The following is a 13,482-nucleotide window of genomic DNA, read 5'->3' on the forward strand; positions in this document are numbered from 1 at the left end:
ACCGGCAGGTGTTTCCAATCAGGCTTTTTAATGAGAAGCTGAACTGAGGTACCCAACAGATCAACTCCCCCACTTCTTTTATGCATACATGTTTATTTTGCTCTTCACTCAAACTTTTGGGGAGACACAAACTGTTATTCCAGGTAACCTGTTAACCAATCAGAGAATACTAAATGTTTAAAAATCTGGCTAGATTCAAACTTTACACAGGAAAAGTGAAATAAAATCTGAAAAGTTAAACTTACATTGTTTTTTTATGATGCGCTGAATTTCATAAATCCAATTTAATTTTTAGCACTAGGTGCAGTGACTCTCAAGCTAGGCGAGTGGCTCCAGCAGATCCCAGGAACAACATCTGAGATCTCTGTCTAGAAGAGAGCAGTCCTAGGAACAGCAACGATACTGCGCAGGACTCTTAAGCTCCCAGGCCTCTGGTAGAGGACCCGAGCTTGAAGAATAGTCCGTCTGCAGGGGGCGATTTTTGATTTCTTTTGGAATGTCCTGTCTGGCTTTTTGTTCAACCTTTATTATCATTATTTCATTTTTACTTATTACAATCAGAACGGATGGGACCGGGGACAGGATAGAGGAAGAAAGAGAGGCTGGGAAGACATTTAACAGAAGAAAAATAGAGGAGAAGAGGAAATGAGAGAGAAAAGACACTGAAAATCTGCTTGATTACCTGCTGAGAGTGGAAAAAAAGGGCAAAAAGCAGACAACATAGTAGGGAAACCACAGCAACAACCATAAGCATCAGTAATAGTAAGTAATAAATTTTGAGTGAACAGCATACAGTACTAATAATACATTATATGTTTAGAGGCAGCAGCCAACCAAGATAGTGTGTGTGTGTACCTGTTTGTACACCTGTCTGAACACTTGTGTATAAACCTATGTGCACACCTGTGTGTGTGGGTGCACATATGTTCACAAGATTTCTCCATGTAAGTGTCTAATATTGGGTATGGGGAGCCATAACGCTGCCCCCCAGGTCATCAGCGACTGGAGGAGATCCGGGCCCCAGACATGTATAGGATTTATGTACAGGATGTCTACAATCTTTACAAGGTGGCAGTTTGAGTGCAGTGATGAAATGTAACTAAGTCAATTTATTCGTCTACTATTCATATAAGTATAGTTTTGATTTGCTTGTACTTGTGAAATTGAGTTTGCCAGGTTCCACTTATTTGGTCCTGAAGGAATCTACCGGAGTGGCAGTGTCGTCTTCAGAGGCCTCATCCTTATCACCATAGTCACCTGCATCTGAAGGATAATCACTGGGACCAGACTCAACAATAATACTCTACCAAAGCTCAGAAAAGACAGATGATTTGAGGACCTCATGACAGCAAATTGCAAGAAATGTAAGTTAGCTTCAGGATCTGATGTTGTAACTGAAAATTGCCAGTCAGCTATTTATTTATTTTTACCAATACTAATAATGAAATATTATTAGTATTGGTAGTGCTGAATGTTTTTATAACAGCATGGTAGATGCTCTATATTAATTTCTTGCTGTTGTTATTTCAGATTGCTTTGTATTCAAAGCCAAGTAGCCAGTCTTCAAAATGTTTAGGAAGAAGGTGTCTTCCAAAGTGGCCAACATTCTTCAAGCCAAGCCAAATCTGCTTCAAGGCCCTTTCACATCGGACACAGCATGCGCTGCGCTCACCGTTTGCTCAAGTGAGGGACCCAAAATTTGTGTTGAGTTGGCTGCTGAAGATATGATTTTTAGAATTGTATTGAAGTAGAAGTTCACTTTTCATGTGAACAGATGTGGATTATCAAGGGCTGATGTTTTAAGATGGCAAGGAGACCCAACATGCAGCAGATTTATCTGTTCCAAATAAGCTTGGTGTTGCAGCACAGACACAGGATTGTTTCTATTATAACTAAATGTGCACATCGGAACAAAAATAATTGGAAAACATTTTACTCCTCAAAATTTACACGCACTCAAAATCAGACTCCCAGTTTTGTTTAACGTAATTCACTTGGTTTCTTTCTCAAGTGGTGGGTAGCATGAAGACTTCACAAGGAAACTGGCTGCTCAGCTCTTCCTCCTGTGTGTTGGAGAAAGAAAGAACAACATCCAGAATTTCTAAATTGTTAAGACAATGAAGAAATCAGAAGGTCATTCCCTGTGTGATCCAAAAAATATAATAGAATGCCTTTATTTTCACTATACAGATGTACAAAGAGACACAGAATAGAGATGTAGACCGGGGTTGCAGCCCTGGCAAGCTTTTCAAGGCCCAATTTCCATTTGCTGTGAAATGTTCATGTGTTACATTTGCAAGATACAGCACACAAGCTGTTTAGTGTTATTTAGACATTTCCAACATGGTTTGTATCCAGGAAAGTTTTCGCATATGTAAAGTGTAGAAGTAAATTTATATGTTATTTTATACACAAAGAGGTGTTTAAATGGGTTATAGAGCTAGTTATGTACCCATTCGGTGGTTACATGCTTTGCTATTTACATGTTTACGCATCTGAATGTTTACACATGCATGTTCAAAGCAGTAATAAGTATGTGTTGAATCTATCTAGTTGTTTTCTGAGTATAGGTTTTCCTGGCTTTGAGTTGCCAGTGCAGTATTCATGAAGGCTATACACAGGAAGTGTTTGGTTGTTGTTGCTGTGTGCTGAGAGTAAAGAGGCTGCTAAGAAAGTTATCCATCTCCATCTTGCTGTTTCTAATCGTTCAGAGAGATTCCAAACCACATAGTGAACCCTCACATTACATACATATACTTATAAAAACAAAAAATTCTCCTCTCAGCCCTGCGGATGGTCTATCCTTCAAGCTCGGGTCCTCTGCCAGAGGCCTGGGAGCTTGAGGGTCCTGCGCAGTATCTTTGCTGTTCCTAGGACTGCGCTCTTCTGGACAGAGATCTCGGATGGTGTTCCTGGGATCTGTTGGAGCCACTCACATAGCTTGGGAGTCACTGCACCTAGTGCTCTGATTACAACTGGAACCACTGTTACCTTCACCCTCCACATCTTCTCGAGCTCTTCTCTGAGACCTTGGTACTTCTCCAGCTTCTCGTGTTCCTTCTTCCTGATGTTGCTGTCATTCGGAATCGCTACATCTATCACTACGGCCGTTTTCTTCTGTCCGTCTACCACTATTTTGTCCGTCTGTATCTGACAAATAACAACATTATTTTTAAATGCCTTTACTTTTTGTTACTAGCAGCATGTCACAAATACACATAGCTTGTTTCCATTTCATTAACTGAATGTAGAGAATATGCAAATGATAACACAGTTTGACCAGCATAAAACAATATTTTTGCACCAACAAAGCGATTCACAAAGCTCTATTACCCATTGATTTTACAGTGTAGTTAGATATTTTGAGGAAACTGGACAAGTAAAAGATAAAGAAGTGGTAAACCTAAAAAAAAAACAAAACCCAAACTAAACAAAACACTATCTACAGCAGCTGAACAGCAGCTTTTTAATGTCATTCAAGATGCCTACAACTACTCCTGAATCCTACTTAAAGAAGAGAGCTGCCAAAGAGAGTTAAGGCTGTGTTAAAGAATAATCATAAAAGTTGGTTGTGCTAAATCTTTACTTCAGGCTTGTCAGAATGGCACAAACTCTGCCTTTGCCTTATGTGCTGCTGCATTTCTATGTATGTTTGAATATGTGTCAATAAATTGCTGCATCTAATTCCTAAAAAAAAAAAAGACGCACTCCTTTTTATTTTCCAGCAATAAAAAGAAGTAACTTTTGTAGTTCAATTTACTATCAAAATGCTTCCTTTTTTAACACAGGAACTCCCAGAGAGCAGCCATTTGGCTTTTCTACGTTTAAAACCCACCAACCAGCCAAATGGCTGGTAATCTTTTAGCTAATATCCTGGACTGAACTGTGAACTGCTGCTTTTGTTATGTAAATAAGGTGGTGCTGAGCCGTTAGGGTTAGGGGTTAGGGTTAGCCTAACCCTAGGGTTAGGGTTAGCCTAACCCTAACCCACAAGGAAACTTGTGTTTCTGTTTGCCATCTTAGGGAGAAATCAACACACATGGGTGTATTTCCTTTGTTGCTGAGATTTATTGATAAAAACAGTACAAAAAAAACAACAAACAAAAAAGGTGTGGAGGGTTGTGTCCAAAGCAACTGTTCTTTTCTTGCCTTCTTCCCAGCCATATGAGAGTGAGCCAACTCTCTTGCAAATGTACCTCCCTTGCCAAGATATGGGAAGACATTGCAAATGTACTTGGATTTTAGGTCGCAAGCCACCCAAAACTTGATCCCAAACTTGTCAGGTTTACTTGCTATATACTGCAGGGTTAGGGTTATACTGTGGGTTTCACAGGTTTGCTGAGCAGCAGCCTAGTAAACCCCGCAAGAGGACAATTTCATTGACCTCAACAGGAAAGGAAGTTCACAGCTTTTAGCAGCTCCCCACCCCCACACACTAACAAAGAGGCAGTTGGCAGTTAGCCACCCAAAACTTGATCCCAAACTTGTCAGGTTTACTTGCTATATACTGCAGGGTTAGGGTTATACTGTGGGTTTCACAGGTTTGCTGAGCAGCAGCCTAGTAGACCCCGCAAGAGGACAATTTCATTGACCTCAACAGGAAAGGAAGTTCACAGCTTTTAGCAGCTCCCCACCCCCACACACTAACAAAGAGGCAGTTGGTAGTTAGAAATCAGCAATCATTCACACACCCCCACTCCCCCACTCCTCAAGTAACAACCTAATTTACATATGAATTGATGCTAAAAGACTAGCCAATTTAGCTTCCACTTGGCTGACGTGGGCTTAGAAAAGCCTGGGACTTCCAGTGTTAAGCTCGTATTTTTTGAATTTGTTCATGAAAATGTTTCGTTGGGAATAACTGATGTAATTACATTTCACTGAATTTGATTTTGCTCGTAATTACACAGGTGTGTAAATTCCAGCCTTGTCATCCTATGCTTTCTTCTTCCTGGAAAAAAGAAGAAGAAGAAGAAGACAGGAAGTGTTCCTGTTGCTGTTGACGAGCACGGGCGTGAGATAACGGAGTGCGGAGATTTCGAGGGTTCGTGTTATAATTCCTTATTTCTTTCTTATTATTATCATTAGTAGTATTTATTTTTTCCTTCTGCTGTCGGTTAATAGGCTATGAAGCCAGAAAATCTCCGGTGAACATTACGGATGATGAACTAGCTTCTCCAGGCCATATAGCGACAGTCGAGTGGTCAGCATCGGTGTTTTAAGTGCGGTGCTGAGCCAGTGTTTAAAACGCTGCGAGACGTCGCATTTAAACTACGGTTCTACAGAAATGTAGATAATGTGTGTTGAGTGTACTAACGTTTTGTATGTAAGAGGTTTTTGCTCTCACTAGCGCGGTGAGCCATCTGATTCAGCGAGGAACAGAATGAATCAGGCCTGTCGTTTGGTGTAACAGCCATTTCTTCCACCTGCGCTATCTCACTTCCTTCGAAAATACGACATTAATATTAAGGTTATCAATTGTATCACACTTGAGATGTACGTGTGTTGGTATGAAGCCAGTAGCACTGGTATAATAACAATGCTTGTCGTTGCTGCTGCTTTTTCCAGGCTCCCTTCGTATGGCACGACTAGCTTCGCCATTGCGCTTGCAGGCGCTGCGGCTATTAGTCCTATTTTTATGGGTGCGGGTCCTCTGTGTTTAAATAGTTCCATTTCTCTTTAAAATTAAACTCTGGAAACATAAAATATCTTGGTTTATAATTGTTTCATGGAAAGAAAAAAAATAGCCAGCACCCTTTATTCACACAAATTAATGACTGATTTTCTGGGTTTTTTTTACAGTATTGCTCCCGGTATTGGCTTTCCTCCCTTCAAGGCCCCTTTTCACTGAACTATAAGATTGCTGTTTCCTGTGCAAGTTAGCAGTATGTTTTTTTCTTTTCTGAGTGGTCATCTGTTATTCTTCAGTAATTATTGACGTTTTATACCGAACAGTTTACTGCATTTCTGCAAGCTTAGCTTAGGATGGAACATTGCATCATTTTTCTTCAGTGGCTTAAATTAAGCATTAAATAAATTCAAGTTACAACTAGGGCTGCTTTTTCAAGTGGAAGAAATATTAATATAGCTGGGCTGCTAGATCCCAAAAGGACTGGTAAATGCCATTACCTGATTAATCTGGTGAGTTTGTAAGATGAGTTTCAGCTCTTTACCATGAGATAGGTTATATGCTATGTGCAATAGCTGATCTAGCAGTACAAGCTTGTCACTAATAACTAATCCTTTATAATAATAATAACGATGATGATAATAATAATACTTTTAATGTACACTATTTTTGCCATGTATCACGGTTGTCTTGCAGGTTAGCTTTAACCTGATTTAGTGTCTCTTTGTTCATGCTGCTTAATGTCTTACATAGCGCAATGTTTATGTTTCATGTATACATTAGTAGAGATTACGGCAAAGTCATGCCATGCATCTGATCTGATGGCTAACTTTCCCTTTAGTAGCTGACAGGATAATGTGTCCCTCAGAGCTGAGTACATTACACACACACACACACACACACACACACACACACACACACACACACACACACACACACACACACACCTGACACCTTACCAATTCTGGTATTCTATGGTAAATGACAGTCTGGCTTCACAGTGCCAGGCACTGAACTCAGGACGACCCTCATGGAGTCTGTGATTGTTTGGTCTGAGACATTCACACAGGCCTGCAGCTATTGATTGTTTTAATAACTGATTAATCTATTGATTATTTCATTGATTCTTTGAGTAATCAGATAAAAAAAATGCTTTTGTCTAATTAATAAGCAAATATATATAGTCAAAAGAGAAAAAATACAGGTCTTTCAAAATGAACTGCTCATTGGCTTCCATTTTAGAAACTGCAACGTTTTTTTTGTTTCATTCATCATCTGTTTCATTTGTCCAAAAAACTAAAACATTTTTCTGGATATTTTAATACAACTTCTGGAGGTTTTTTCAAAGTAAATGCTTTAATTGTAATTAAAACAAAGCTTTCTCTAAAGGATGGATGCTATTTTGGATGTTAGAAACACGTTTTCTTTCACTCTACCTGTGCTCTTGGTAATGGCTCTGCTTCTTTGCTCTTGTGTATTGTGTGTGTAAATGGACTCCAGCTTCATTTTAAACTGTGCCTGTGTCATCATCACTGCTGCTGTTGCGTTATCAGTGTTTCTGTTTAAAACTGGGGGCTGTGTGGGCTTAATGTTGCCAAACCTTTTAGTCACACACTGCTCTTAGATACGTTTCTATTGCTCGTCTGTTTTTAGTCGCAAATGTGGCTTTTGCCTTCCCATGGTTACAGAGCCGTGCCTTAAACGAAGCATCAACACAAAGAATTTGTGTTTAGAATCAAATGAATCGTTGCAGCCCAAATTCACACCAATGGCCTGCTGGAGGTCATTTTGTAGGCCATTTTATTTTATACTTGTTATAGTATAACAAGTAACATACTGCATGACTTTTAAGAAAAGCGTTATGTGTAATATATGTATTGATTACTTTTTGAATAATGACCCTGATCACAACAAAGAAGGGAAACACCGGCAACATACCACATTGACCACATTGCATTTAACTAATTTGCACAAGTGTACTGTGTTTAACATGCTCCTTAACAATGGTGGTAACTGTCAAAGTGGAGCCATTGAGAACCTAATGAGAATGTATAAGAGAATCATAAATTGTAAAACTTTGTGAAAGGAGTCTAATACACGCCAATCAGTCGACAGGTATTAGAAGGGGCGATACTGCGTTTTTGATGCTGGTAGCTGGCATTAGTACAACTTTCCCAGAAGTAGATCTAACTTTGTTGGATTATGACACTTAGTCAATTAAACTTTTGTGTGCTGTCAGAATGTAAGGAAACTGTTTATCAGAGGGAAAGTGATTCTTTTTTCTGATTTTATTTTGTTTGTTTGTTGGAAAATTGTATGGTACCTGGCAACCATTTATATTCTTTGTTGAAAGGATGGCAGCTGATGTTATTAGCATATAACCAGAATATTATTAGTGTATTTTAAATATATGACAAAATAACTATGTGGTGGAATTAAGGCACGACGCGACCACAGATCCATGTTTTGAGCCATCTTTATTTAATGTTTGCATCACACCACCACAACCCCACACCAACCCCCGAGTCCCCGTGTTTTAACACGGCGGGGTGATTGCGGATGCCGTGCAGGTGCGTCCGCACGGCACCGCAGACCACGCCCCACCACACACCCCCATCGCCCGATTGAGGCCGGGGAGCAATCTGGCCGAACCTACTCCCCCCCGCGAACTGGGGCGAGACTCGGCCCAAAACATCAGCGCCCCCAGCCTTTGGCCAAGCGACGGGGGAAGTCCATTCTGGTGGCCGCCCGCGCATCCAGCGGCGACGGCGAAGCTGGTCTGGAGGTTGGCCGCGTAGCAAGCGGACACGGCCCCACAGGCATGGCCGTGAGCCCCTGCACACAGGCGGCTGGGCAGACGTCAGGCGCGCAGAATCGACTGGTGGCAGCAAGGCTGGACTGGCCAGCCCGCCGATCCCCAGCTTAGCGGGGCTGTCCCGCTCCTCTGCCTCCAGCTCCTGCTGCGCAGGCTGCCCTGGACCAGGGACCTCCGTGTCCTTGCACAGCTGCTCCACCACCGCCTCCGCCGCTCCCGTTTGGAGCGGCTCCCCGCGCTGCGCCTCCGCCTCCAGCAGGCACAGCCCCTCTCGCCCCTTGTCCACCTCTGGGTGGAGCGGCTCCTCTTCCTCCGGCAGGTGTAGACCCTCACGTACCTTGTCCGCTGCCTTCAGCTGGAGCAGCTTCTCCACCGCTCCCGACAGAAGCAGACCCTCGCGCGGCTCCTCTTCCTCCGGCCGGCGCAGACCCTCGCGCGCCTCGTCCGCCACCTCCGGTTGGAGCGCCGCTCCCGGCTGAAGCAGCTCTTCCCGCAGCGGCTCCTCTACCTCCGGCAGGTGTAGACCCTCGCGTGCCTCGTCCGCCGCCTCCGACTGGAGCGGCTCTTTCACCGCTCCTGGCAGAAGCAGCCCTTCACCCGGCTGCTCTTCCTCCTCCGGCCTGAGCGGACCGCTGCGCCCCTCGTCTACCACCTCCGGTTGCTGAAGTGCCTCCACTGCTTCACCACCGTGGGGACACCCCTGTGGGGGTGGCGTACAGGCCCAGAGCAGCGCCGCCAGATCCCCAATCCTTTTCAGGTGGCGCTCGGTCTGGTCCCGCAGCTCTTCCTGCTGGCGACGCACCTCCGCCGCCTGCTCCCGCTGGATAGCCGCCGTCTCGGCCATCATCTGGGACAGCTCCTCCCTTCCCTGGCTCTGTTGTGGGCCCGTCTTGCCGCCTCCTGGGTTTCGGCACCAATGTGGTGGAATTAAGGCACGACGGGACCACAGATCCATGTTTTGAGCCATCTTTATTTAATGTTTGCATCACACCACCACAACCCCACACCAACCCCCGAGTCCCCGTGTTTTAACACGGCGGGCGTGATTGCGGACCGCAGACCACTTCCCACCACAAACTATTTGTTTTATTTTCTTCTCATCTCTTTTCTTCTCTTCTTCTTCCTCCAATTGTTGACATTTTGTTGCATTTTCATGAGAAACAGGGAGCATGGCAGCTAGCTGAATGTCAATCGCCAGTTGGTGTCTGCTTCAAGCATGCCATGTTTGACTGATCTGGATAGGGCCGGTGCTATAGAGCAACTTCAAGCTGCCATGAATGGCAATTGTCAGCTCACCCGCTGTATTCAAGACAGCAAGTCAACTTGGCTGCTTGCACAAATCTTTGCCCACTTTTACATATTTCTAATAGATTAAATCTAAGTGAAGGCATCAGGTTTTTGGAAAATGTAAATACTAATGAGGGTAGATATAGTACAATATTCTCAGTGGTGATGTGCCTGGATCCTCCTTCTTGGTGCTGGGACCGGCCAACTTCCCACCACCAGCTTTGTCCACCCTGTGTTTGATGTTATTGTACAGCACCTTGGTCAGCTCTGTTGTTTTATGCTTTATAAAAAATAAGTGTACGTGTGTCTCAATTCTCATGGCTGATATTTTTTTTCTTTCTTTTTTTAACCTTTTGATCAGTCAGGATATCTGTAACGATGGAAATGGATATAAGTGGAGTATCCAGGACACGTGTCTCCATTCTTCCTACAACTGACATCAAAGCCACATTGAAACCAGAAGCAGAGAGACCTCGCTGTGCCAGCACCCCATGTTCACCAATCAGAGGTACTGTTGCAGGATACCAGATTCTCCACATGGACTCAAACTATTTGGTGGGCTTCACCACTGGTGAGGAGCTGCTCAAACTGGCCCACAAGTGGTCAGAAGGTAATCCTGAGAAGGCCCGTGTATCAGATGCAGTGTCCAGCTCCATCAAGAGCACTGTCCCTAAGTCTGTGGACCTGGGCATCCACCGGTCTTCACGTATTTTCAAAGCCAAAGGCCGGTACTACCAACCATACGACATTCCTGCTACTAATGGTCGAAGACGAAGGCGTATGCCCAGTTCGAGCGACACCTTCCTCAGATCTCTGGCCCACGGCGAGTCTGGGAGGGCTCTGCATGCTCCACTACCACTCTGTTTGCTTAAAAGTAAAGGTGCCCAGTCCAAGTCTCTTGACTACCTTAATCTGGACAAAATAAGTATCAAAGAGTCATCAGACACTGAAGTGCTACAGTACCAACTGCAGCACCTCAACCTACGAGGGGAGCGTGTGTTTACCAGAAACAAGACATGAAAGCACAGTGAAACTCTTTTAGATGTGTTTCATCCTCTGGGGTATTTAGGTGCTATTTCTAGACTTGTTTCTTTCTACTATGATTATAAACAGTTCTTTAAGGAGACAGTCTGATGATAATCTTGTTCTATTATTAGTTGGGAGGTTTACCTTGTTCTGTATGCTTAACATTATGAAGTTTTTGAGGTTAAAAAATTGAATTATATAAATTTAGCAATAACTGATGGACCTATTTATTGACAGTTTTTATTGGCATTGTTGTGTGTTTGTAATGGTTGGATACACACTATTATACCAGCTTATAGCTGAGAAAGCACATATCACATACAGTATCAGCTTTAAAATGCACCGTTGACATCAGTACAATAGTTTTACTGTGACTGTTCTTGTTTGTTTGACATTAAGGAACTGCATTTGGAGTTGTCAAATTAACAATATAATGTTATTGTATGTTGCACATTTATTTACGTATTTATTTATTGATGTAGTACTGTTGGTTTAGATGTCAATATGATTTCCACGCTCTAATTTACAGTAATGTAAGTAAATCAATTAAAAACAAAAAAAAACATGCCACTTGAAGTTTGTCGTAATATAAGATATGCCATGTGCTTTTAAGAGGTTTTTTTTTTTCCTCTGTCCATAATGATGCACAAATATAATAATTATCAGTGCTTACACTACCATTTAAACGTTTTGACACACCTTTTGATTTAATGGTTTTTCTTTATTTTTACAACTTTCCACATTATAGGACGAGTTGTGTTGTGCAGAAGTCAGGTTGGTACACAGCTGAGAGCCCTGTTTGACAACTGTTAGAATTCATATTATGGCAAGAACCAATCAGATAAGTAAAGAGAAACAACAGTCCATCATTACTTTAAGAACTGAAAGTCAGTCAGATGTAAAATTGCCAAAACTTCCAATACGTGCCCAAGTGAAGCCGCAAAAATCACTAAGCACTACAATGAAACTGGCTCACATGAGGAACGCCCCAGGAAGTGACCTTTGCTGCTGAGGATAAGTTGATCCGAGTTAGTTAGGCAAGTTAACAGCACCTCAGATTAGAGCCCAGATAAATGCCACACAAGAGTCCCAGTAGCAGATACATCTATGTTCAAATTAGGCTTTTATGGTCAAATAGCTAAGAAACCAATACTAAGGAAAAGTAACAAGCTGAAGACATTTGTTTGGGCCAAGAAACACAAAGAATGGACATTACACCCGTGGAAATCTGTGCTTTGGTCTGATGAGTCCAAATTTGAGATCTTTGGTTCCACTCGCCGTGTCTTTTTGTGGGGCTGCTTTCCTGGTGACGTTGAAGGCACACGGAACCAGCATGGTTACCACAGCTTCCTGCAGCAACATCCGGTTTGTGTTTAGTTGAACAATCCTTTATTTTTCAACAGTACAACGACCCCAAACACACCTCCAGGTTGCACAAGGGCTATTTGACCAAGAAGGAGAGAGATGGAGAGCCAGATGGCCTGGCCTCCACAGTCACCTGACCTAAACCCAAGATCATTTGGGATGAGAGTGAAGTCAAAGGGCCAACAAGTGCTCAGCATCTCTGGGAACTTCTTCAAGACAGTTGGAAAACCATTTCAGTAAAGACCTCATGAAGCTCATTGAGAGAATGCCAAGTGTGTGCAAAGCAGTAATCAAATCAAGGTGGCTATTTTGAAGATTCTAAAGTATAAAACATCTTTTGAGTCATTTCACACATTTATGTTTACTACATAATTCTACATGTGTTCATTCACAGTTATGGTGCCCTCAGCGAGAATCTACAATGTAAATGTTCATAAAAATAAAGAAAAACCATTGAATGAGAAGGTGTGTCCAAACGTTTGACTGGTAGTGTATGTACTTTCACTTTTGATTGAATCCAATAACCGATAAAAGGTGGTAAATATAAATGACAGAGGAAAGACATGTAAAACATCTCCAGTCAGACTTTAACTAAGGATGCTTCAATTATTTGGTCATCTCCTTAGACCGCTGGTATCGCTTACTAATGTGACAATGAAAGGCATGAGAAAGAATTTTAGAGGGATGCAGAGTTTGTCATGCTTCTTTAAGAGACTCAATTTGCAGCCACACTGACCAGAATGAAGGATTATCGTGTAGTTTGATTAAATTCAACCAAATGACCATGTGTCTTCCACTACAGATAGAGTGTGAGAGAGTGTCACTTCACTTCTTGTAAATCTTTATTGCTTATTGTAGCAAATATGTATCAGTGCATCATTTGTTTTCTGCATTGTTCATGACAGCAGTATGTACAGATGTGAGATGTGTTTTTAATAAGTGTGTAGATTTCCCTTACAGCTCGTAATGGTTGAGTTTTCAGTCCCTCTGTTGCAGAACACTTTTTTTCTGGACGTATTGCACTGTTGGATATGTGCTACAGACTGTCTCTGGAATTCTCTGCTTCTGTTACCACCATGGCACTAATTATGTGTTCCTATAGAAAACACTACAACGACAGTATTGTATATATAAATAAGCCATTAAACACTTACAGATCTGTACACCCCTTGAGTATGCACCGTTGGACATGCTTCTTTGAAAGAATTGAAATTGTGAATTCTTGTTTCAGAACTTGTGTTTTTTGTTACATTTATCAGTGTAAAATGTATTAATTTAAGCTGTAACAAGCCTTTGTGAAATCTAAATTTAATGTTATAATGGCATCTCCCAAGTTCTGTTGCGTAAAATGAAATAATCT

The 13,482-nt window shown here is 42.2% G+C and overlaps 1 protein-coding gene across 2 annotated transcripts; it reads left to right on the forward strand.

Annotated features, from left to right (window-relative positions):
* The first annotated feature begins 55 nt into the window (after window positions 1-55).
* macir (macrophage immunometabolism regulator) lies at window positions 56-13,285 on the forward strand. 2 transcript variants are annotated; one of them, XM_085165820.1, is made up of 3 exons: window positions 56-1,364; window positions 4,911-5,044; window positions 10,093-13,285. In XM_085165820.1, coding segments are annotated over exons 1-3 (795 nt in total). In that variant the 5' UTR covers window positions 56-1,362; the 3' UTR covers window positions 10,752-13,285. The 2 variants fall into 2 exon arrangements, with proteins under 2 accessions (XP_085021946.1, XP_085021947.1); XM_085165821.1 differs by lacking the exon at window positions 56-1,364 and having other exon boundaries at window positions 4,854-5,044; window positions 10,097-13,285.
* The last annotated feature ends 197 nt before the right edge of the window (window positions 13,286-13,482 follow it).

Source organism: Neolamprologus multifasciatus, chromosome 7 (assembly GCF_963576455.1).
Source record: "Neolamprologus multifasciatus chromosome 7, fNeoMul1.2, whole genome shotgun sequence".
Classification (NCBI taxonomy): domain Eukaryota; kingdom Metazoa; phylum Chordata; class Actinopteri; order Cichliformes; family Cichlidae; genus Neolamprologus; species Neolamprologus multifasciatus.

Excerpts from the sequence above, each read along its gene's own strand:
- macir (XM_085165820.1), top strand. Across the intron at positions 5,045-10,092 it reads GGAGTGCGGAGATTTCGAGG|TCAGGATATCTGTAACGATG; the intron begins GTTCGTGTTATA and ends CCTTTTGATCAG.